The 22,405-nt window shown below is 45.6% G+C and overlaps 1 protein-coding gene and 1 long non-coding RNA gene across 6 annotated transcripts in view; one reads left to right on the top strand and one right to left on the bottom strand.

Moving 5' to 3' along the window:
* Window positions 1–20,449: 20,449 nt before the first annotated feature.
* On the bottom strand, window positions 20,450–21,985 carry LOC129632024 (uncharacterized). Its single transcript, XR_008704266.1, has 2 exons — window positions 21,525–21,985; window positions 20,450–20,809 (listed from the first exon to the last, which is right to left on the bottom strand). It is a non-coding gene; the product is annotated as an uncharacterized LOC129632024 (long non-coding RNA).
* Window positions 21,642–22,405, top strand: part of SLC7A9 (solute carrier family 7 member 9) — a 37,368-nt gene continuing 36,604 nt past the window's right edge. For 4 of the 5 annotated variants that reach the window (XM_055553439.1, XM_055553438.1, XM_055553444.1 and 1 more), the window contains exon 1: window positions 22,163–22,383. In XM_055553439.1, the coding sequence (XP_055409414.1) occupies window positions 22,297–22,383 (87 nt within the window). In that variant the 5' untranslated portion in view covers window positions 22,163–22,296. Of the gene's footprint in view, window positions 21,661–22,162; window positions 22,384–22,405 lie in introns of those variants that run through there. The other variant, XM_055553437.1, reaches the window with a different exon arrangement.

The following is a 22,405-nucleotide window of genomic DNA, read 5'->3' as shown; positions in this document are numbered from 1 at the left end:
TCCCACCCACCCCCGCAGGTCTGTTCTCCTCAGGGTCGAGGAGAAATAAATGGTCTCAGAAATTTAACCCAGGTTTTTACCTTTTTCTCTATTTTAAAAATGTGCTGCTGAGCTCTATTTAGCCAGTACACACCCTCTGACTGTATTGCCACTGAGCTGGACTCCACTGCTCCGCTGAGACCCGCTGCTCAGGCTCACAGGTGACCTGGCAAAGCTGGCTGGTCTCCAGGGGAAGGGCAGGCAGGCCCCGCACTCAGCTTGCCCTCGATGAGTCAGTTTAATTGGCTGAGCCTTGGATGGAAGCAGGAGCGATGAGACCTGTGCGTTCACGCTCGGTGGTATTTTATTATTTGACAAAAAACGGGCTGGTCTGCAGGCCCCATGAAGTTGTACAAACTCTGTGCTGCCCTCTCCCCGCCAGTCCTTCTCTGTCCTCCTGGGAAGGTCATTTTCCTGGGAACATGTCGCCTCCCTCCTCGTTTGAGAGCCTTGACTTTGGGCACGATGGGGGCAGGGGGGTCCCTGCCCACTGTCACCCCCGAGAAGGGTGCGGGGCCGTGCTCCTACCATGCCCTGTGCCGCCTCCTCAGGTAGATCACCCCGGCCTCTCAGACTGTTCCCAGGACGTCCTGGCGGTGGTGCCAGCCGTCTGGGGCGGCTGGTCCCTGGCACACTGGCCAAAGGCTGCAGAAGATCCTAAACAGTGTATGAGGGTAGAGTCCTGTCACATCCTTTTACTGAACCCCTCACAGCCAAGGCCTGTGTGGTTTCAGGTGGGGAGACAGACAGCCCCGCCCCCGAAGTTGGCCCCTGGTCCTGTATAAATTGCATCTGTGCTCTTTGGTTGTTCAGTGGGAAGTTGAAATAGAAAATCATGGTTCTTTTACACTTGAAAAAATGTTTTTTAATTGGAGGATAATTGCTTTACAGTGTTGTGTTGGTTTCTGCTGTACAAGAAACAGCCATAATTATATATATATACATACATATGTGTGTATATATATCCCCTCTCTCTCGAGCCTCCCGCCCCCTCCCATCACACCCCTCTAGATCGTCGCAGAGCACGAGGCTGAGCCCCTGCTACACAGCAGCTTCCCACTAGCTAGCTGTCTTACACGTGGTAGTGTATGTATATCAGAGCTACTCTCTCAATTCATTCCACCCTCTTCTTCCCCGACTGTGTCCACAAGCCCATTCTCTGTGTCCACGTCTCCATTTCTTCCCTGTAAATAAGCTCATCAATGCAATTTTTCTAGATTCCATATATATGCATTAACATACAATATTTGTTTTTCTTTTTCTGACTTCACTCTGTATAACAGGCTCTATCCTCTCATGTACCCCAGCATTCATAGCAGCACTGTTTAGCCAGGACATGGAAGCAACCTAGCTGTCCATCGACAGATGAATGGATAAAGATGTGGTACATATAGACAATGGAACATTACTCAACCACAAAGAAAGAATGAATATGAGTCAGTTGTAGTGAACTTCTTTTACATTTTATTAAATTTGTTCAACAGTGTAAAAGAGTTCTAATTTATTTTCATCTTATAGGTGATAGAAAGACTCACCAGAATATAAAACTATGTATCATCTCCTAGGAGATGACTAAGCGCATAGCTTTGCTGTTATTTCAAGGGGATTTGTGCCAGCCATGCAATAATCTGTAGATAGGCCGACAGGCAGCAGCAGCCCCAAGAGCCTCCAGATCAATGCTGAGGTGGATTGTCTGTGGGACAACACTGTTGTCCTGTCGCCTAGAGGACCACGTTTGTATCCCTGTCTTCTTCCTGCCCTCAGGGAGAACGTTTTATTCCCTAAGTGAATATTTTTATGTTTCTACTTTATCACATGTTACAAATATACTTCGCAAGTTCAGTGACCTCTGGATCTCATCAGTGTCCAGCAGGGGCGGCGCTCGGGCTCTGCCAGCCTCCCACTGGGTGCCATAGCAAATGGGCAGGTGAGCTCGGAGTCTGGGATGCAAAGGAGGGTGCAAAGCAGGCAAGGTAGTGAAAGAATGCAGCTGAGAGGCAGAGAGCCCAGGCTTGAGCTGGAACACCCCAGTCTTGCAGGACAGACAGGGTCTCAGGAGCTGGAGAGGGGCAGACGGGCTGGGGTTGGAGCTTGGGGTGGCCAGTGAGGCCTGACTCAGCAGGAACTGGTCCCGTTCTCTCTTGGTCCTGGTGAGTCTTTATGGGGTGCTAGAAAGGTCCTGATCAGGCTGAAAGTAACCCATGGCAAACAGAAAACATGACCCAGGGACCCAAGTGAGCCCTGCCACCTTTGGCACTATTTTCAAGCAGCCCTGGGGAAGTCAGGACTGAGTGGAGACGGGGCCGGGTGCAAGTGTGGGTGTGGCTGGAGTTGGGTGTGCCAGCGGGTCAGGACAGGGGCGCTGTCCTGTTTCCCAGCTGTTCCCGTGCACAGGGGCAATGGGATCAAAAGTCTCTGCCCTCAACCACTGAGAATAATGGGGAAGACCCACTCTTTTCCAACAGCTTACGTCTTTGTAGACCAGGGCATCATCTAAGGAGAGAGGGAGATTCTGGATTTTTTAAATGTTGATGTAAATATATTTATTCAGCAAATGTGCTGTGGGTACTTACCCATGTGCACTGATCGTTGAGAACAGCAGCAGTGACAAAGGCAGATGTCATTACAGAGCGTGCTGGGTGCTCAGAAGAAAAGCTCCAGGACGGAGCCCAGAGCCACGGGCTTGCAGACCAGCAGGGTCTCAGACCATCACAGGAAAACTGATGCTCTGTGTTGGAGCCCGTGGGTATGTGAACCTGCCTTTTCAAATGTAAATTTTATGAACTCTAGATACAGGCCAAGTATTTCTGATGAAAATCTAGTACCTGAATTGAGATATTCTATTATACAACCATAAAATATACATAGGATTTTGAAGTCTTACTATGAAAAAAAATGTAAAATTATCTAATTTTTCTATTGGTTTTATGTCAAGATAATATTTTGTATATATTGGGTTAAATAAAATATTACTAAAATTGACTTCACCTGGGATTTTTTTTTTTTTTTTAAATTTTTACTTATTTTTATTTTCAGCTGTGCTGGGTCTTGGTTCGGTGTGCAGGCTTCTCTTTGTGGTGGTCTCTCCCCGTTGCAGAGCATGGGCTTAATTGCTCTGAGGCATGTGGAATCTTCCCAGACCAGGGATCGAATCTGTGTCCCCTGCATTGGGAGGCTGCTTCTCAACCACTGGACCACCAGGGAAGTCCTTGTTTGGGTTTTTGTTTGTTTTACTTTTTAAAAAATATGACCGCTGGAAAACTGTAAGTCCCATTATATTTCCCTTGGACAGTGCTGTCTAGACGTTAATGTGAGAAGCAAAACTAAGCTAGAAGATAATTTGTGACTTCAGGTCAGAGAGAGGAAAGGGAGAGAAGGAGAGAGGTGGGGAGAAAAGGGAAGAGCGGGGGTGAGCCTCAGGCCAGCCCCCCACAGCTCCCAGGCTCCCGGGGAACTGTGCAGGACAGACCCGCCTGTCCCCCTCCAGCTGGGTGACTGTCACCTCCTTGACTCCTCAGGCAGCTGGGCTTAGTGGGTGGGGGGGGGGTCACCTCCATCCGGAAAGACTTGATCCCCTCCCAGATACGCTAGACTGGAGTTCAGGTCACTCTGGGCAGCCTTTCTGTCTGTCCAAGGCTTTCCCATCAGCAGTGAAGACTCCTCAGGTGTCTTCCGTCCGAACTAGAAACTCCTCCTGGACCCCACATTCTCCCATCTCATGGACAGGGCTGCCACTGACGCTGTACCCGGCTCCAGCACAGTTACTGCCTCAGCTGCTGGAGCCCCCACCTGGCCCCACACGCCCTGGCAGCTCCTGGCGGGCACCACTACTGTCTGTGGACTCGGACGCTGTGCCCGCCCTTACGTGCTGGATCCTCGGACCTGGCTCCTCTCGCCCCACGCTCCCCTTGGCTGCATCTGCCCGAGTCACACACCCATGGTTCCCTTCTCAGCCCCGGTGAGCTTCAGTCCTGGGAACCCAAGGCGTCTTTTGTGTCTCTCTCTCCCTCTCTCACACTCGTTCTCTCGCTCGCTCTCTCTGTCCCACATGGAACCCCTCACTGTGCCTTTTTCTTCCACTTCCCTCACACAACTAGGTTTCTTTCTCATCTCAGATCTCTGCACCCTTTCAGGAAAGCGTTTCCTGGATAACATTCCTACGCTGCGACCCTACCACCGTCAACCGCAGTGGTGCCCGTGTCAGACAGAACCCAGATGGTACCCACTTCTATCTTAGCTGCGAGACAGACAGGGCGAAGGATTTTGGATTTTTCTTCTGTCTAGTCTCCCACATTACTAAATGCCCAGAAATTTACTATGAGGATTTCCCCACTTGGCTCTCGAGCCCTGAACCCCATGCCATCTTCTGATCACCCAACTCCAGTTTCTGCAAGCGTTTCTCTTTGCATCTATCAGAAACCACCCTTCCCTTACTCCAGGCCTTGGCAACCTCCATATTGTTATGGACAGCCTATTGGTCTGGCCACCGCCAAAGGCCCAAATTACGAACGTCATAGATGCTCAGTCTCAAGGAATACACCCCAGCATAGAGAGACTTATCACAGGACATAAGCTCTATAAACAAAGTATGTGTGTGCATGTGTGTGCATGCATAATTGTGTCTGTGACCCATGGACTGTAGCCTGCCAGGTTCCTCTGTCCTTGGGATTTTCCAGGCAAGGGATTCCTTCCTAAGCCAAGCCCTGACAACCAGTCTATACTGGCTCAAAAGTCCTTCTCCAGCGGTGCTGGGTTGGACACCTTGCACAGGGTATCAAGGGGGCCAGAGAAACACCTGACCATGATTCGATGGGGGAGCAGAAGATACTCAAAACCCTGTCAAGCAATAAGATTGAAGAGAACCCCAGGGATGCTTGGAACCCCTTCCGGTGCCTCCTAAAGGTATCTAGGAGGCTGGATTACACTTCTAGGAGCACTCTGTTCTCAGTTGCAGGTTACTCGACATAGGAGGGTACCCTTCAAAGCTAGAAGAAACACTCCTCGAGTGTATTCTTAGGAATTAGAAATTTTTTAAGACAGAGGGGCTAAGAAAGGAGAAACTTAAATCTTACCGTAGCAGTGCCTGACCTTTGTATTAGCTGGGAAATGGAGAAAAATGGCCTGCAAACGGGTCCCTAAATTATAATATCTCACAATTAGATCTTTACTATTGCAAAATGGGAAATGGACTGAGGTTCCCTATGTTCAAGCTTTCGGTTTGTTTCTTTACCAGAATCCCACCCTATATGGCTCTTAACCATTTAAAGCCTGGGGAATCAGAAAACTTTCTTGACATCTTAGATGATTCCCATTCTGTCAGGATGCTAACCCAGCTCCTAGCACTCCTAACAGGGTCTCTACATCTCAGAGCCACTTGATCCTCCAGAGCCAACAGCTTCTCCTGGTCCCTCTGACCAATCCCCAACTCCGCCTCCCTATGTTCTCCTATATCCCACAATCTGATATCCCAGATTCGAGAGAATAATCCTGCAGGGTGACCCATGGTGGGACTTCTTATTTCCAAGGAGTGGAAAAATCATGCCCTGTTAGGGAAGTGGCAAATGGTGAAGGAACAATCAGAGTATACATGTGCTGTTCTCTTTAACTGACTTAGCCAATGCAAACAGAAACTGGGCCAATTTTCTGAAGACCCTAGTAAGTTTGTTGAAGGGTTTCATGACCTAGCCCTGATCCATGACTTAACTTAGAAAGATGTCCAAGTAGTTATATCCACCTGCTGTACTCCTGGGGAAAAACAGAGAATCTGGACAACAGCCCAGGGGCATGCTGACCAGCTTGCCAGAGACCAACCCTAACATCATGCTATGTAGGGCGATGCAGTCCCAATCAGGAGCCCCCAAATTATAATTCCCAGGTGGGAACAACAGCCAGGAAACATGATCCAATGTGTATCATGAGAAAATGTGTCTAAACACCAGTCATTATTGAAAGGGTTAAAGAGGTAACCCAATAAGAGAAAGAAAACCCAGCCATCTTTCACAGGCAGCTGCTGCTGCTGCTGCTAAGTCACTTCAGTTGTGCCCGACTCTTCACGACCCCATGGACTGCAGCCTACCAGGCTCCTCCGTCCATGGGATTTTCCAGGCAAGAGTACTGGAGTAGGGTGTCACAGGCAGCTAGCACAGGTATTTAGAAAGTATACCAACATAAATCCCTCTACTTCTGGTCAGTCCCTGCAGGAACAACACTTTATCATCTAGTCCACCCCAATATTAGGCCAAAAACCCCCAAAGTTACAATTTGGCCCACAAACCCCCATGCCCTAACTCCTAGAGGTGACTTTTGGGGTATTTAACAATTGAGATCAGGCTGAGGAGGAAAAAAAAGGACTCAGTGTGAGAAAAGACAGGCTAGGGCTTACGTAAACCTGAGAGCCACTGCGGTCAGCCATGCCTTTGCGACCTCAGAACAACCCAAGGAGGCCAAGAAAGTCGACTATCTGTCTGAAGGTAAAATCAACAAGTGAAAGTGAAAGTTGCTCAGTTGTGTCCGACTCTTTGTGACCCCATGGACTATACAGTCCATGGAAATCTCCAGGCCAGAATACTGGAGTGGGTAGCCTTTCCCTTCTTCTCCAGGGCATCTTCTCAGCCCAGGGCTCCAACCCAGGTCTCCCGCGTTGCAGGCAGATTCTTAACCAGCGGAGCCAAAGGGGACAAGGGGAAGGCTAAAAATGCAAGTCAACTGGCTACTGGGCCTGAGATTGCCAGAAAGAGCCCCCCAGGCAATGCCCAGCCTGCAAACAGAGGGGAAGTCCCCAAGGGAAAGGGGGAAACCAGCCCCCAAGATGGCCATGCTGGGTGACTGAGACAGCCCAGGGACTTTAGTCTGTCTCCACTGAGGAGCCCCAGGCAGTCCTTGATGGGGCAGGTAAGAAAACTGATTTTTCAGTTGATACAGGAACCACTTAATCTGTCTTAATTTCTCACGCAAGACCTCTTTCCTCCAAAAGCTGTACTATGACTGGTGTTGACAGAAAGCCTCACACCATCACCTCACTGGGGCTCTCACTTGCCCATTGGAGCAGCGGTTGATTTCACTGCCTTTTTAGTTATGCGTGAGTGTCCCAACCGCCCGGTGGAGCAGGACCTCCTGAGCTCCCTAACCAGGCCATACTCCGCTTAGGAGACCCCCAGCAGCCCGCTCATCTTGACCCTGACGATGAAGACAAGCCAGAAGAACAAAGTCATTTGTTCCAAAGAACAATCACATTCTGCAGGCAGTGAGCTCTCCTGGGTGGGACCAAGGGGTCCCTGGGAAAGCCAGAAATGCCGAACCCGTAAAAATGAGCCTTAAGCCAGAAGTAACTTACCCTAACAAAAGACAGTGCCCCATCAACCTAGAAGCAAAAAGGGGGTTAAACACCCCCCCAGATAAATTCTTAATGCATGGAATCTTGGTACCTGCCATTCTCCATACAGTACTTCTGTTCTGCCAGTTGTTAAGCCAAACAAGGAATATAGGATGATACGAGACCTTAAGGTAGCAAATGATGCTGTGATCCCTATACATCCCCTCCTGGCCAATCCTTTTAACATACTTTCTCAGGTCCCTGAAAATACTCAACGGTTTACCATGCTCGACCTCAAGGATGCCTTCTTCTGCATCCCAGTTCAGCCCTCATCACAGTATCTGTTTGCATTCGAGTGGATTAACCCTGATTTAGGCAATTGCCTCAGGGGTTTCAGTACAGCCCACACTTGTTCGCTGAGGCCCTAGGAAAGGAACTAAGGGAAGTGTACATAAAAGGAGGTGCTATTCTTCAATATATAGATGACATACTAACATGTAGCCCCACAAGAGAGGCCTCAGATCAAAGCACCATTGAGGTCCTTAATTTCCTTGAAATCCAGGATTACAGAGTCTCTCAGAGAAGAGCACAAATTTCAAAGCAACAGGTGAAATACCTGGGATATATTATAAACCCTGGGAGTAGACAGCTAGCTCAGACAGAAAACTAGCTATACTGGGCCTAGACTAAGAAACATCTCTGTACTTTTGGGGCATGGCAGGATTTTGCAGAATTCAGATTCTAGGACTTGGGCTAATGGCCACGCCCCTATATGAAGCCACTAAAGGCCCTGATTCCAAGTCTTTGCTCTGGAACAGGGAACAGGAAAAGGTTTTTAATGATATCAACAGGCCCTCCCTCACCAAAGCCCCTGCTCTGGGTCTCCCCAGTTTAAACAAGCCATTCATCTTGTATGGAGCTGAAAAACAAGGGACACCGCTGGGGGCTCCTAGTTCAAAAGCTAGGGGAAGTTCCTCAGCCCACAGGCTATTTCTCCAAGCAAATAGGTTCCATGGCTTGAGGCTGGCCTGGCTTCCTCCGGGCAGCAGATGCCACCACTCTGTTAGTGGAAGGAGCAGCCGAGCTTACCTTTGGACAGCCACTAGCAGTCCAGACCCACCTCCCCCTTCAAGTGCAAAGCTTGATTCTGGAGATCAAAGGCCACCACTGGCTAACAGGAGGCTGAATACTAAGTACGGGCTTTACTTCTTGATTCTCCAGCAGTGACTCTTAAAACGTGCCACACCCTGAACCCAGCTACACCAGTGTCTGCTGAAGCCCCAGAACTTCACATTCTTGCCTCGAAACCCTGGAGCAGGTCTTATTCCTGTAGGTCTGCTCTAACAGATCAAGCCATAGAAAACCCTGAGGAAGAACAGTTTACTGATCACAGTAGTTTTATTAAAGATGGTGTCAGTGCAACTCTTTGGTGTCATCTGGGGGGCTCTGATGAGCCCTGGTACACAGTTCTTTACGTCTCAGTGCAGTAAAGAATTCAGCACGAGGCAAAGTGACTGATAAGAAGTGGTTTATTAGAATAGGATGCATGTGAGGCTTACAGGCACGTAGGTAAGAGATGCTGTGCCCCGAGAACTTTCTGAGCTACAGTTTTATAATCAAAGGAAATGTGGGGAGGGGAAGAAGAACTCCTTTGCCTTTCTTGAGTAGACGTCATGCTTCCATCATCATCTCCTCCTCCAGACTGAGCAGGGGAGTTTTCTTGTCCCTTTACGGTAAAGCTAAGTCTACAAATTATCCTTTCTTACGTGTGCAGAGAGCATGTCCTAGGGATCATTAACTTACCGAGCTCACTGGGCACGACCTGGGTCTTACATCACATTGTTTTATTGTTTGGGGGCATGTCTCCAGCTTCTGTTGCAAGGTTTGGGTGCTAAGCAAGCCTACCTGATTTTGTGGTTAAGCAAATGTTCTCTCTTGAGTAATCATTAACAATAGGGGTCTCCCACATTTTTTCTATTTATAATCCCCTAGTGGGATTAACTATTTAATTATTTACTTAGTCACTTTACTCTGTCCCTCTCATCAGAAGGGCAGACTATGCTATTGTGAGCACCCACAGGGTCACAGAAGCAAAACCTTTGCCACTCAACCCTTCAGCCCCAAAGGCTGAACTGATAGCTCTAACCAGAGCCCTAACCCTAATGGAAGGGAAAGTTATAAACAGATATACAGACTCAAAATATGCCTTCCTTGTTTTACATGCCCATGCAGCTTTCTGGAAAGGAGGACTTTTAAATGCAAGAAACTCCCCTATAAAATATGGGGCTGAGATTTTGCACCTCATACAAACAGTCCAAAAGCCAAAACAAGTGGCAGTCATCCACGGCCACAGGCACCAAAGGAAATTCCCAAGTTATCCAGGGAAAAACAGGGCAGATCAGGAAGCTAAGAAAGCTGCCCTATTTCTATAAGAGAAATGACATTAATCCCGTCCCTGATCACTTCTAACATTCTAACCCAGGTACTCGACTCCAGAAGTGACCTGGGCACAGGACCAAAGGGGAACTAAGGGAGAAGATGGTTGGTGGCACGTAGATCAGAAATTACTTATAACTCTTTCTGAACAATGGAAAATCGTTAAAGGGTTGCATGATTCTCTCTACCTGGAGGAAATGCAATGTCTACAGTTGTTTTCTAGCTTTTTACAGAAAAGGACTCTCAGATACAATAATGAGGGTTACTCAAGCCTGTGCCCTCTGTGCCACTCAAGCCTCCTTCCCCTCTTGCTAGCCCAGTCCAGCAACGTGGGACTTAGCCAGGAGAGGAGTGAAAAATAGATTTTACCCAGATGCCTTCTTTCCAGGGTTTCAAATACTTACTAGTCTTCTCAAAAATATGTATTTACTTATTTTATCTTTTGGCTGCATTGAGTTTTGGTTGCAGCGCTCGGGATCTTTGAGCAGCACACAGGCTTCTCTCGAGTTGTGACATGTGGGCTCAGTAGCTGTGCTCGGGCTCCACATCGCTGGGCTCTGTAGTTCACGGCACACAGGCTTAGTTGCCCCATGGCATGTGGGATCTTGGTTCCCTGACCAGGGATCGAACCTGTGTCCCTTGCATTGGAAGGCAGATTTTTAACCACTGGACCACCAGGGAAGTCCCCTTACTAGTCTTTATAGATACTTTTTACTGGATGGATAGAGGCCTTTCCCACTAGGGCAGAAAAGGCAATTGAAGTGGCCACAGTGCTTTTAAGAGAAATCATTTCCAGGTTCGGGTTGCCCTGCTATCTCCAGAGTGACAATGGCTGTTCATCTGTAGCAAAGGTTACGCAGCAGCTCTCATAGGCCTTAGGTATCAGATACCACCTGCACGCACCCTGGAGACTTCGGTCCTCCAGAAAAGTAGAGCAGGCTCATCAGACTCTAAAGAAAACCTTAAGGAAATTCTGTCAGGAAACATCAGAGCGGTGGTATCGCCTGCTGCCAATACCTCTCTTAATGGTCAGGATGACTCCTAAGACAGCTACCAAGGTAAGCCCTTTTGAAATGACTTATAGAAGACCCTCCCTCACTCTAAACATGTTAACTGACCTAGAAACCCAAGCCCATCTCCAGTGTTATTAACTCAGGCTAGGTTCAGTAGGTCATACAAGAAAATGGAAACAGAGGCCAGCTCACTCCAGGTAACAGCCCCAGTTTATTCCACTGTAAACTCAAGAGACTGGCTATTCATAAAGTCCTGGAAAAATGAACCCCTACAAGCTACTTCCAAAATTAAAGAGTCCTCGTCAAGTCCTGCTGAGCACTCCTACAGTGGTCAAACGCCAGGGAGCCATTAGTTGGGTCCACCTGTCCAGGATTAAACCTGTCTCCAGGAGCTTCCCTGGTGGCTCAGTGGTAAAGAATCCACCTGCCAATGCAGGAGACACAGGGCCAATCCCTGGCCTGGGAAGATCCCACATGCCACGGGGCAACAGAGCCCATGTGCCACAACTACTGAGCCCGGAACTACTGAAGCCTGTGCACACTAGAGCCCAAGCTCTGCGACAAAAGCAGTCACCACCACGAGCAGCCCCAGCTCACCTCAACTAGAGAAAGCCCGCATGCAGCAGCGAAGACCCAGAGCAGTCTAAAGAAATGAATTTTCTTTAAAGAAAGAAAATGATTGATTTTGTTTAATGTCTCATAAAGTTTTCATGGGTAATATGCACACTATTGGGAACAAATGATTAGATAGATGCAAGTGGGATAAGACTTACAATTATCTTCCAAAATCCCTTGGTAACTTAAAACCTTAGAGTTTTCCTAATTTAAATGATGGGAATTCACTGAATATTCTGGATAATTTCCAAATAATGGAAGACACTGAAACATTACTTGCTAAACAAGTCTTAAGTTTACCTACTTTTGTCTTATTACATAAAAACTAAAGATGTTTAGGTCCATTAAAAACACATATTATACCACATTGAAAAAAATTATGAGGAAATGAATGTTTCTAGAAACCATGAAATGTATTCATAAGTTTGCCAATCAAAAAGCAAACAGTTCACACTTGCTTACTTTTTAATTTTCACTAGAAAAAAGTTTCTGAATAGAGTTCCAATAATTCTAATTATTTGATGTAATTAAAACCAGTAAAATAAATACAAAAATATATTCATACGCAAGGAAATTTTTTAGAAAAATATATAAAAAAATGTAAATGAATGTTGCTAAGGGAATAGAGAGTTGGACCATAAAAAAGGCTGAGCACCAAAGAATCGATGCTTTCAAATTGTGGTGCTGGAGAAGACTCTTGAGAGTCTCTCAGACAGCAAGGAGATCAAACCAGTCAATCTTAAAGGAAATCAACCTTGAATATTCATTGGATGGATTGATGCTGAAGTTGAAATCCAATACTTTGGCTACCTCATGCGAAGAGTTGACTCACTGGAAAAGACCCTGATGCTGGGAAAGACTGAAGGCAAAAGGAAAAGGGAATGGCAGAGGATGAGGTGGTTAAATAGCGTCATTGGCTCACTGGACATGCATTTGAGCAAACTCTGGGAGATAGTGGAAGACAGAGGAGCCTGGCGTGCTGCAGTCCATGGGTTACAAAGAGCTGGACACAACTTAGCTACTGAACAACAACAACAAAAAGAAAAGAGAGGTCCTAAAGAGAGGTTTAAAAAAAGAGAGGGAGGGACTTCCCAAGTGGTCCAGTTGTTGAGGGTCTGCCTGCCAATACAAGCGACATGGGTTCGATCCCTGGTCCAGGAATATCTCACGTGCCACAGAGCAACTAAGCCCACAAGTAGCAGCTACTGAAATCCGAACACCCTAGAGCCTGTGTTCCACAAGAAAAGCCACTGCAATGAGAAACCCATACACCGCAACTAGAGAAAGCCCACACGCAGAAATGAAACCAAGACCCAGCACAGCCAATAATAAATAAATAAGATGCTTAAAAAGGGAGAATAAGAAGGAAAGCATAGGACAAAATCTGAATGGAAAAGGGAAAGTTTAAGAGGGTTTAGGGGAAATGAACCCTGAGAAAAAAGTCTTGTGCATGGTCAGGACTGGCTAAGATTGAAATGAATTTGAGTGAATAAATATTAAAAGCTGGTACAAAATTAGAATTTGTTTTTTTCTCCATGTTGAAAAGACAAAAGTCCGCTTTGATAATGAAATTGTAATAGGTTTTTCTTTACCTCTGACTAGTCTGTCTAAACAGAGAAGGCAATGGCACCCCACTCCAGTACTCTTGCTTGGAAAATCCCATGGATGGAGGAGCCTGGTAGGCTGCAGTCCATGGGGTCGCTAAGAGTCGGACACAACTGAGCGACTTCCCTTTCACTTTTCACTTTCATGCATTGGAGAAGGAAATGGCAACCCACTCCAGTGTTCTTGCCTGGAGAATCCCAGGGACAGGGGAGCCTGTTGGGCAGCCGTCTATGAGGTCACACAGAGTCGGACACGACTGAAGCGACTTAGCAGCAGCAGCAGCAGCAGCAGTCTGTCTAAAAAGCAGAGATTTTTACGTTTCATCAAAATAATTTCCTGTGTTGTTTTATTAGGTTTTTGATTACTTACACTGAATCTTTTCCATATTACCAGAGAAAAGGAGTTGGGTTTGTTTTTTTTTTTTTTAACAATTATTAAATTTTTATCTGTATTTGCCTGTAAAGTCTTTGTCACTTTGGTTAAGTTAATAACTAAGCATTGTTTCACAGTGACTTATGATCGTATTTGAACAAATGTTTTAAAACCTTTTGATATCTTTGATAAACTTCCTCAAATCAAATTCTAAATGAAGTCTTTCTGACCTCTAGCCAATTTTGGGATTCTTCAGAGGGTCCCTTAAACATGTAAAGAGAGACATTAAGCTGATAAGGCTTAACTGGCATGCTAAATTACATGGGAAGCATTGTCAAATAAGTGATGATAAACCATCTTAGGTTATGTTGCATTGATGAATACATATGTTCTAAAAAAATGATGTGAAATTCCTAAAAATCTGATGTATCCTGATAAAATGCTATCAGTCATAATTTTAGTTATCATCTTCAAGTGTTATATGTTGTAGAAATAACCAAATTTCCTTGTCAATTGCATTGTAATCACATCTTTAACCATGCCATTTGTCTTTGTCATTTACAGACAGTTATTACAGATGCTTCCGCAAAGATGCTTCATCTTCAAGAAGACTCATAGAAAGGACTTTTTGACAAGTATATGTTTCTGATAAATTTCAGATCATACCATTGAACTAGGTAAGATTACAGAACTCTAATGGCAAACCTGATAGCTTCGTAAAACTGCTAACAAATGATCAACGCTAATTAGTTCATAAGACCGAATGAACTCATGAATATAATTTTTATGACGTTTTGTATGAAATGTTATATGTTTTTTTTTTAATGTTTGTTTTCCAGAAATAAAACCTTTCCTCTTACGCTCAAAAGCATTTCCTCTTACACTCACTATGAATCACAGCAATTTGGTAAATTATACCTTTGCTAACAAAATTGTAACATTTCTCTCTCTCCCTACTGGATTGCTCCAGAATTTGGAAACTCTTAGTAAGCATTCTTTCTCATTTTTATGGCAATATAGTTATTTATATAAGTTTACTAAGAATCTGGTCTCTTTGTAACAGGACACATTTGAAAACATTAGTTGTACTGCCCTGGCTTTGACTAAAATGTCTTATTGGAGACTGTGCATAGAATCAGATTTGAACAGACAGCTTTAGGAACTAAAATTGACAAAGGAGCCGTAAAGCTCCTTAGAAAAGCAGCCTGCTTCCTTGCTCACACTGTTTCTAACAGCCTTGTCAGGTGAGTAAGGAACGTCACTTCCTGGCAGCCTGTCAGCCTCAGGATATTCAGGGCCGTCAAGAAGAGAGGAATTTACCTGAATGTAGGCATTACAGGTGAGCCTGATGACAAGTCCGTAACATGGCTTCCTGGCCTCAAGAGGCTATTTGAAAAATTTAATCTGGAGATTTTTATGAAAAGTTCCAGCAATGCAGATTTAAAATAGCCTCTATGGTCAATTGATGTTCTCACTGAACTTATGTAAATAATCAGGCCAAGTTTAATGAAACTAAACTTACTTTGAAAACAAATGAGGGTCAATTTGGTTATCTTTGGTAGAAATGAGGGTGGCCTTAGAGAAAAAAAATTATGCTTCAATAGAAACTATAATATCATATATATATGTATATATGTGTGTATATATATATATATATATATATATATGTACCAGTCAACAGCAAAAAAAATCTGATTAAAAAATGGGCAGAGGTATCTGAAGATGTTTTTCCAAAGAAGACATACCAGTGACCAACAGGTACATGGAAAGATGCTCAACATCACTAATAATCAGGGGAATGCAAATTAAAATCACAATGAGATATCACCTAACATCTATCAGAATGGATATTATCAAAAAGACTAGAAATAACAAGTGTTTGCAAGGATGTGGGAAAAAAGGAACCCTGTACGTTGTTGCTAAATCGCTTCAGTCGTGTCCGACTCTGTGTGACCCCATAGAAGGCAGCCCACAAGGCTCCCCCATCCCTGGGATTCTCCAGGCAAGAATACTGGAGTGGGTTGCCATTTCCTTCTCCAATGCATGAAAGTGAAAGTGAAGTTGCTCAGTCATGTCTGACTCCTAGCAATCCCATGGACTGCAGCCTACCAGGCTCCTCCGTCCATGGGATTTTCCAGGCAAGAGTACTGGAGTGGGTTGCCATTGCCTTCTCCCCTGTATGTTGTTGGTGGTATGTAAATTAGTGTAGCCACTATGGAAAGCAATATGCAGATTAAAAACAGAACTATCGTATGATCTAGAAATTCCACTTCTGGGTAAAAACACAAACTTAAAAAGATATCTATATCCCCACGTTCACTGCAGCATTATTTATAGTAGCCAAGATGTGGGAACAACCTAAGTGTCCCTCAAAGGATGAATAAAGAAGGTATAACATATATACTGCTGCTGATAAGTCACTACAGTTGTGTCCGACTCTGTGCGACCCCATAGACGGAAGCCCACCAGGCTCCCCCGTCCCCGGGATTCTCCAGGCAAGAACACTGGAGTGGGTTGCCATTTCCTTCTCCAATGCATGAAAGTGAAAAGTGAAAGTGAAGTCGCTCAGTCGTGTCCGACTCTTAGCAACCCCATGGACTGCAGCCTACCAGGCTCCTCCGTCCATGGGATTTTCCAGGCAAGAGTACTGGAGTGGGGTGCCATTGCCTTCTCCAGACATATATACACAAGTGTACAAATATATACAGAGAGAATAGGATATTATTTAGCCATAAAAAGAAAGAAATCTTACCATTTGTGACAACATGAATGGACTGTAAAAGCAATATGCTATGTGAAATAGGTCGAAGAAAAACAAAAATGCTCTCACTTGCATGTAGGATTCAAACAAACAAGCCCCAAAAATGAACAAAAAACTCCCCCAAAACCCAAGCAAACCAAGCTCATGGATATAGAGAACAGATTAGCAGTTGCCAGAGGTGAGAGGTAGGCAAAATGGGTGAAGCTGGTCAAAAGGCACTGCTGCTCGTTATAAAACAAATGTTTTAGAGACACAGTGTACAGCACAGTGACTATAGCTAATACAGTAAATAAATATTTTTTAAATAAAAAATTTTTTTTAAAAAAAGTAAAAATAAAACAATACAGTATTACTGTATCGTTTGAGGGACTTTCCTGATGGTCCAGTGGTTAAGAGTATGCCTTGCAGTGCAGGAGTCACGGGTTCGCTGCCTGGTCAAGGAACTAAGATCCCACATGCCAAAGAGCAACTAAGGCCAAGAGCTGCGTCCGCTGCACCCTCGGACCTCAACTAGAGAGCCCATATGCGGCGGCGAGGATTCCACATGCCGCAGCCAAGGCCTGATGCAGTCAAATAAAAGAAATAAAAATTGTGAACAATGCTGTCTTTGTTGAGAATTGCTAAGAAAGTAGATCTTTACAGTTCTCATCACCAGGGGAAAAAAAAATTAAAACCAGGTGTAGTGACAGATGTTAACTAGATTTATTGGGGCAGTCATTTCACAATATAGTCATTTTACAAATATAGATAGGATCATTGTACACTCAAAACTAATATAATACTATATGTCAATTATATCTCAAAAAAGAATGGACAAAGTTCTAAGGTAGAATTGCACTATTCAAATAGCTCTTGGATATATGTATAGATACAGATTGTTTCCCAGATAAGAGATTTTAAATTGTGCTTTCCTTGCTAATTGTTTTACAGTCAGACTGTAAATCCTTGACTTTTAAAGACTTTGCACATTCCGCTGACTGTTTATGAGTTTTTCCAGTTGGAATTCAGGTCAGTAAGTGAACACTAGTGCGGTCCATTGGATTCTCCCAAAGTTCTGAACTACTGTCGAAAGCACAGGGAAGGGATCTAAGGTGAGTGAACTTAGGAAGAGAAGGTCTGAAAACTCGCAGCCAGGTCTGGAACAAGATTTAAGGGGTAAAGGAAGAGCCAGAATCTGTCTGAAGGTTTGATCTTGCTGCTGACTCAGAGGACGGTGACTCTGAGGGCAAGATATCAAGAGGCAATGGGGATATAGATTTACACTGCGGGGCTAAACATGTCTTTATAAACCATTACAGGGCCGGGGAACCAAATACAGACCAAATATAAGATGATAAGATACAGATGGCGTTATCATCTTCAGATTGCAAGCATCGTTACAACTGGAGAAAGCACAGTTTGAAAGTGAAGGTCACGGGCCTTCCCTGGTGGCTCAGTGGTAAAGAATTCGCTTCCCAATGAAGGAGACATGGGTTCGATCCCTGGTCTGGGAGGATCCCGTATCCTAACAACTAAGCCCGTGTGCCACAACTATTGAGCCTGGGCTCCAGAGCCTGGGAGTTGCAACTGCTGAGTCCACATGATGGAACTACTGACGCCCGAGTGTCCTAGAGCCTCTGCTCTGGAGCCAGAGAAGTCACTGCAATGCAAAGCCCGTTACCGCAACTAGAGACTAAACCCTGCTCGCCACAGCTACAGAAAAGCTGGCGCAGCAACAAGGACCCAGCACAGCCAAAAGTAACTAGCTAAATAATTTTTTTCAAAAAGAAAGTGAAGGTCAGGACTTCCCTGGTGGTCCAGTAGTTAAGACTCTGCGATTCTACTGGAGGGGATGTGGGTTCCATTCCTGGTTGGGGAACTAAGATCCTATATGCCATGTGGTGTAGCCAAAAAAAAGAAAGAAAAGAAAGGGAAAGTCAAGAGTTTTAGCAGAAACTTAAGAAACAAGTTTTATGGAGTTTTATGAAAAAATAAAGTAACATGAAACCTCCTAGGAAATTAACTGTAAGAGGAAATTGACTGCAATGAGGTAAAACTTAAGCCATGTGATGGAAGGGCTGGATGCACAATGAGCCAAAGGTCTTAAAGAATTGGGGGGAAAATGGTGTTAAGACAAATCCACATTATTTTCCCTGGTGCAGCAAGGGCGGGAGGTGGGGGGAGCTTTATGATAATTGATTGAACACTCACTCTGTTGGGGAAAAAATGAAACAAAAAGAAATAAGTTTTAAGAAAAGAAATGCTCACATGGACTAAAAATGAACTGAGCCTCAACAAGGATCCTTGTGCCCAGAAGTTCCAAACTCAGCATTTGAGCATTTGACAGAGGCCCAAGAAGACCAGGGGATCCTCTGCATTAACAGAACCCTGAAGCTTAATGCAGGCTTCCCAGGTGGCACTAATGATAAAGAACTCACCTCCCAATGCAGGAGGCATGAGACTTGGGTTCGATCCCTGGGTTGGGAAGATCCCCTGGAGGAGGGCATGGTAACCCACTCCAGTATTCTTGCCTGGAGAATCCCCATGAACAGAAGAACCTGGCAGGCTATGGTCCATGGGGTTGCAAAGAGTCAGACACAACTGAGTGAGTTAGCACATATGCACGCAGGAAGCTTAATGCATAGCCTTCTGCAGTTCTCACTGTTTGGTGAAGGGGGTGTGCCAGAACTGGCCCATTTCACAGATTCAGAATTCAATGCTCAGAGAGCAATAAGTAACCCTGAGGCCATGTGGCTGGTGTAGATCCACAGGCCCTTCCCGCTCCACTGCCACTCTGCTGTCTTCAGTGATTTCTGTTAGCCAAGCAGCCCTTTGGGGCAACCTTGACCCAGGGAGCCTTCTGCAGGGTTCTGCAAGGTCTGCATTCAGACCTTCCTCTGAATGTTGCAGTGTTAGCAAATACTGAAGGAGTGACTCTAACAAGCCTGTGGGCAGGTCCTGCCTCCACGCTCCAGAGAGAGAGAGAGAGAGATAGCGAAGAAAGATAGCCCGCGAATGAGCACGCTCCTCGGGCTCTGGCACCATGCCAGTCAAAGGGAGCAGGTGCCCTGATGAGCAGACGGGGCCCCACCGAGGGAATAGGTAACAAAGTTCCACATCGGGACCCTGACTCTGGGCTAGCAAAGATCCCCCACTTTCTCAGAAGGCTTTAAGAGATGACCCTGAGAAATCTTCCCTTCTCCCAGGTCTGCCTGTCCCAAAGTAATCCCCAGTGACTCACTAGCACTGTCCTGTGACCTTTGGGCTCATCTGGATATCTAGAATGCTGTTACATTTACCCCCAAGCACAGCTGCCGGAGGAGCCCAGTGATAAGCAACCATGCTTTAGTCTGGGCTCTTCCGTCTCAGGTATGATCTCATCTGAGATAAGGGATTAGTGAAAGCCGAGGAGTTGGTGTCAGCGGGGAGGGCTGGGTCTGCCCCCAGCCCCGCTGAGCACAACTGCAGCCTCTCTGAGACGAGAGGTCTCCGGACCCCTTGATGTACTTCCTTCCCTCTGGGGCCTCGGTTTCCCCAAGTGAGAGTAAGCAGGAATGCGAAATTTATGACATCTGCTCCCCTTTTCACTTTAAAGTCCTTCGACCTGAGATTGTCATACTGAGTAAAGTCAGAGAAAGACAAATATAATATCACTTATACGTGGAATCTAAAAAAATGAACCTCTTTACGAAACAGCTGCAGATATAGAAAACAAACATTGTTACCAGGGGGAGAAAGGGGGAAGGGATAAACTGGGAGATTGGGATTGATATATACACACTATAATATATAAAATGAACAACTAATAAGGACCTACTGTATAGCACAGGGAACTCAGTACTCTGTAATGGCCTATATGGGGATAGAATCTGAAAAAGAGTGGCTAATTGGGGAAGGATGGCACTGGGGAGATAGGTTTGAGATTGACAAGTACATACCACTATATTTAAAATGGATGACCAACAAGGACCTGCTGTATAGCACAGGGAACTCTGCTCAACGTTATGTGGCAGCCTGGATGGAAGGGGAGTTCGGGGGAGAATGGTTACATGTATATGTATGGCTGAGTCCCTTTGCTGTCCACTGAAACTATCACAACATTGTTAATCGGCTATGTTGTTGCTGTTGTTTAGCTGCTAAGTGTCTGATTCTTCTGCAACCTCATGGACTACAGCTCGCCAGGCTCCTCTGTCCATGGGATTTCTCAGCCAAGAGTACTCGAGTGGGTTGGCATTTCCTTCTCCAAGGGATCTTCCGGACTCAGGGACTGAACTTGCATCTCCTGCCTTAGCACACAGATTCTTTACCATTAAGCCATCAGTTCAGTTCAGTTCAGTCACTTAGTTGTGTCCAACTCTTTACAACCCCATGCTCTACAGTACACCAGGCCTCCCTGTCCATCACCAACTCCTGGCGTTTACTCAAATTCATGTCCATTGAGTCAGTGATGCCATCAAATCATCTCATCCTCTGTTGTCCCCTTCTCCTCCTGCCCTCAATCTTTCCCAGCATCAGGGTCTTTTCAAATGAGTCAGTTCTTCGCATCAGGTGGCCAAAGAATTGGAGTTTCAGCTTCAGCATCAGTCCTTCCAATGAATATTCAGAACTGATTTCCTTTAGGATGGACTAGTTGGATCTCCTTGGGAAGCCCCTAATCAGCTATACTCCAATACAAAACTAAAAGTTAAAAAAAAAAAGTGTAGATGTATTATGTATAACTGACTCACTTTGCTGTAAACACTGTAAATCAACTATACTTTGATTAAAAAAATTAATTTTTAAAAAGTCCTATGAGCACGGGCCTGGGCCACTTGAGCAGCAGCAGTAACAAATCACAGAGGCGTGTGGCCAAGGCTGCAGGTGTGGACAGAGCAGAGGCCTCACTGTGTCCCCATTGGACAAACTCTCTTGTGGATCCAGAGGGTGCCGAAATCCAGCCGCCGGCCAAGGTGAATGGGAAGGACTCGTCCACCACCCTGAAGCCTTGGTCAGAACCAGAGGGATGGTGGACCAAGGATGCTGGAGGAAATTCCTCAGTGGGGAGGGAAATTTCTTCCCGTCCTCCCCGCACCCCCGACTTGAAAGAGCTCCACATGCAGCTTTGCTGTTTGTTTGTGCTGCCTGCCTGGAGTTGTAAACACAGCCTATTAAGATAACAGAAGAATGGGTTCCAAAATTTACCTCCTCTGGTTCATCTTTCAGAATGAGATTTCTCCTTACAAGATGCGGCTGATTTGGAGCAATCTGGTTAATTTTAAAACAAACCGGTCTGGACACAAATGAACAAAACAAAAACATTTGGGAGAGAAACTGGCTTGCCCAACCCTCCCCTTTTTTGCATGGTCTACCCAAGCTTCATAGATTAAAAAAAAAAAAGGTGCTTAATAATTACCTTTGTTGACCTCTGTACCTTCTGGCTTACTCCTCTCCTGGGCAGGAGACATGGCCATTCCTAGGACACAGCTGTGTGGAGGAAGGTGGTCAGACAGCCAGGGGAGATCCCTGGGCTCCTCGAGGTCAAGGTGAAGGTAAGGCCATCAGTGATGGGAAGGTTGGCAGAGCCCCTGGCCTGGGGACCCGAGAGGGCCTTTATCTGGAGAAAGGGAACCGGAAATGACCACCAACTAGGTCAGCCTTGTACCGTTTTATTTGCTCATCAATGCTCTTTGCATCACTCAACGAAAAAATATCTGTACTGTGGATCTATTATGCACGAGGGGCCTTAAACTTGGAAACTAATTGTGAGAAAAGCTTTCTTTCCTCAGACTTGACTCCATTAAGTAGATTCTAGAATGTTTTAAAATATTTCTTTTTAAAAGCTTTTGAAAAAATGAGCTTGGGCTGCAGAATGACTTTCAGGCATGTCACTGCTGAGATATAGGACCCAGAGGATGGGAGAGGGAGCGCGGGGACGCTGGAGGAGTTTGGAAAAGAGCCTGGAACCCCAGTTGCCCCAGGGTCTGAAGGGCAGTCAGGATGTTGCTGGACCCGAGCAAATTATGCCTACGGAGTCGACAGCTGCACTTTTCCAGCTGTAAAACTGTAGATAATTATCTGCTCGTGAAATTAGTGCTCACAACCCACAGCTGACTCTATTTGCACCTTGTCTGCTAGAGCATTTGCCGAGTCTCCTTGCAGCCTCCTAGAACTGGTGGGAGGGGAAAATGGAAGAGACGAGCCTGAGAAAAAGGAGGGGGGATGAGACGTCGATCCAGAGCAGCGAACCCAAGACCACGAATCTCCAAAAGGAGGTAAGGCCATCCTTGGGGGCTG

Source organism: Bubalus kerabau, chromosome 17 (assembly GCF_029407905.1).
Source record: "Bubalus kerabau isolate K-KA32 ecotype Philippines breed swamp buffalo chromosome 17, PCC_UOA_SB_1v2, whole genome shotgun sequence".
NCBI lineage: Eukaryota > Metazoa > Chordata > Mammalia > Artiodactyla > Bovidae > Bubalus > Bubalus kerabau.
This window is presented reverse-complemented; position numbering and strand designations above follow the sequence as displayed.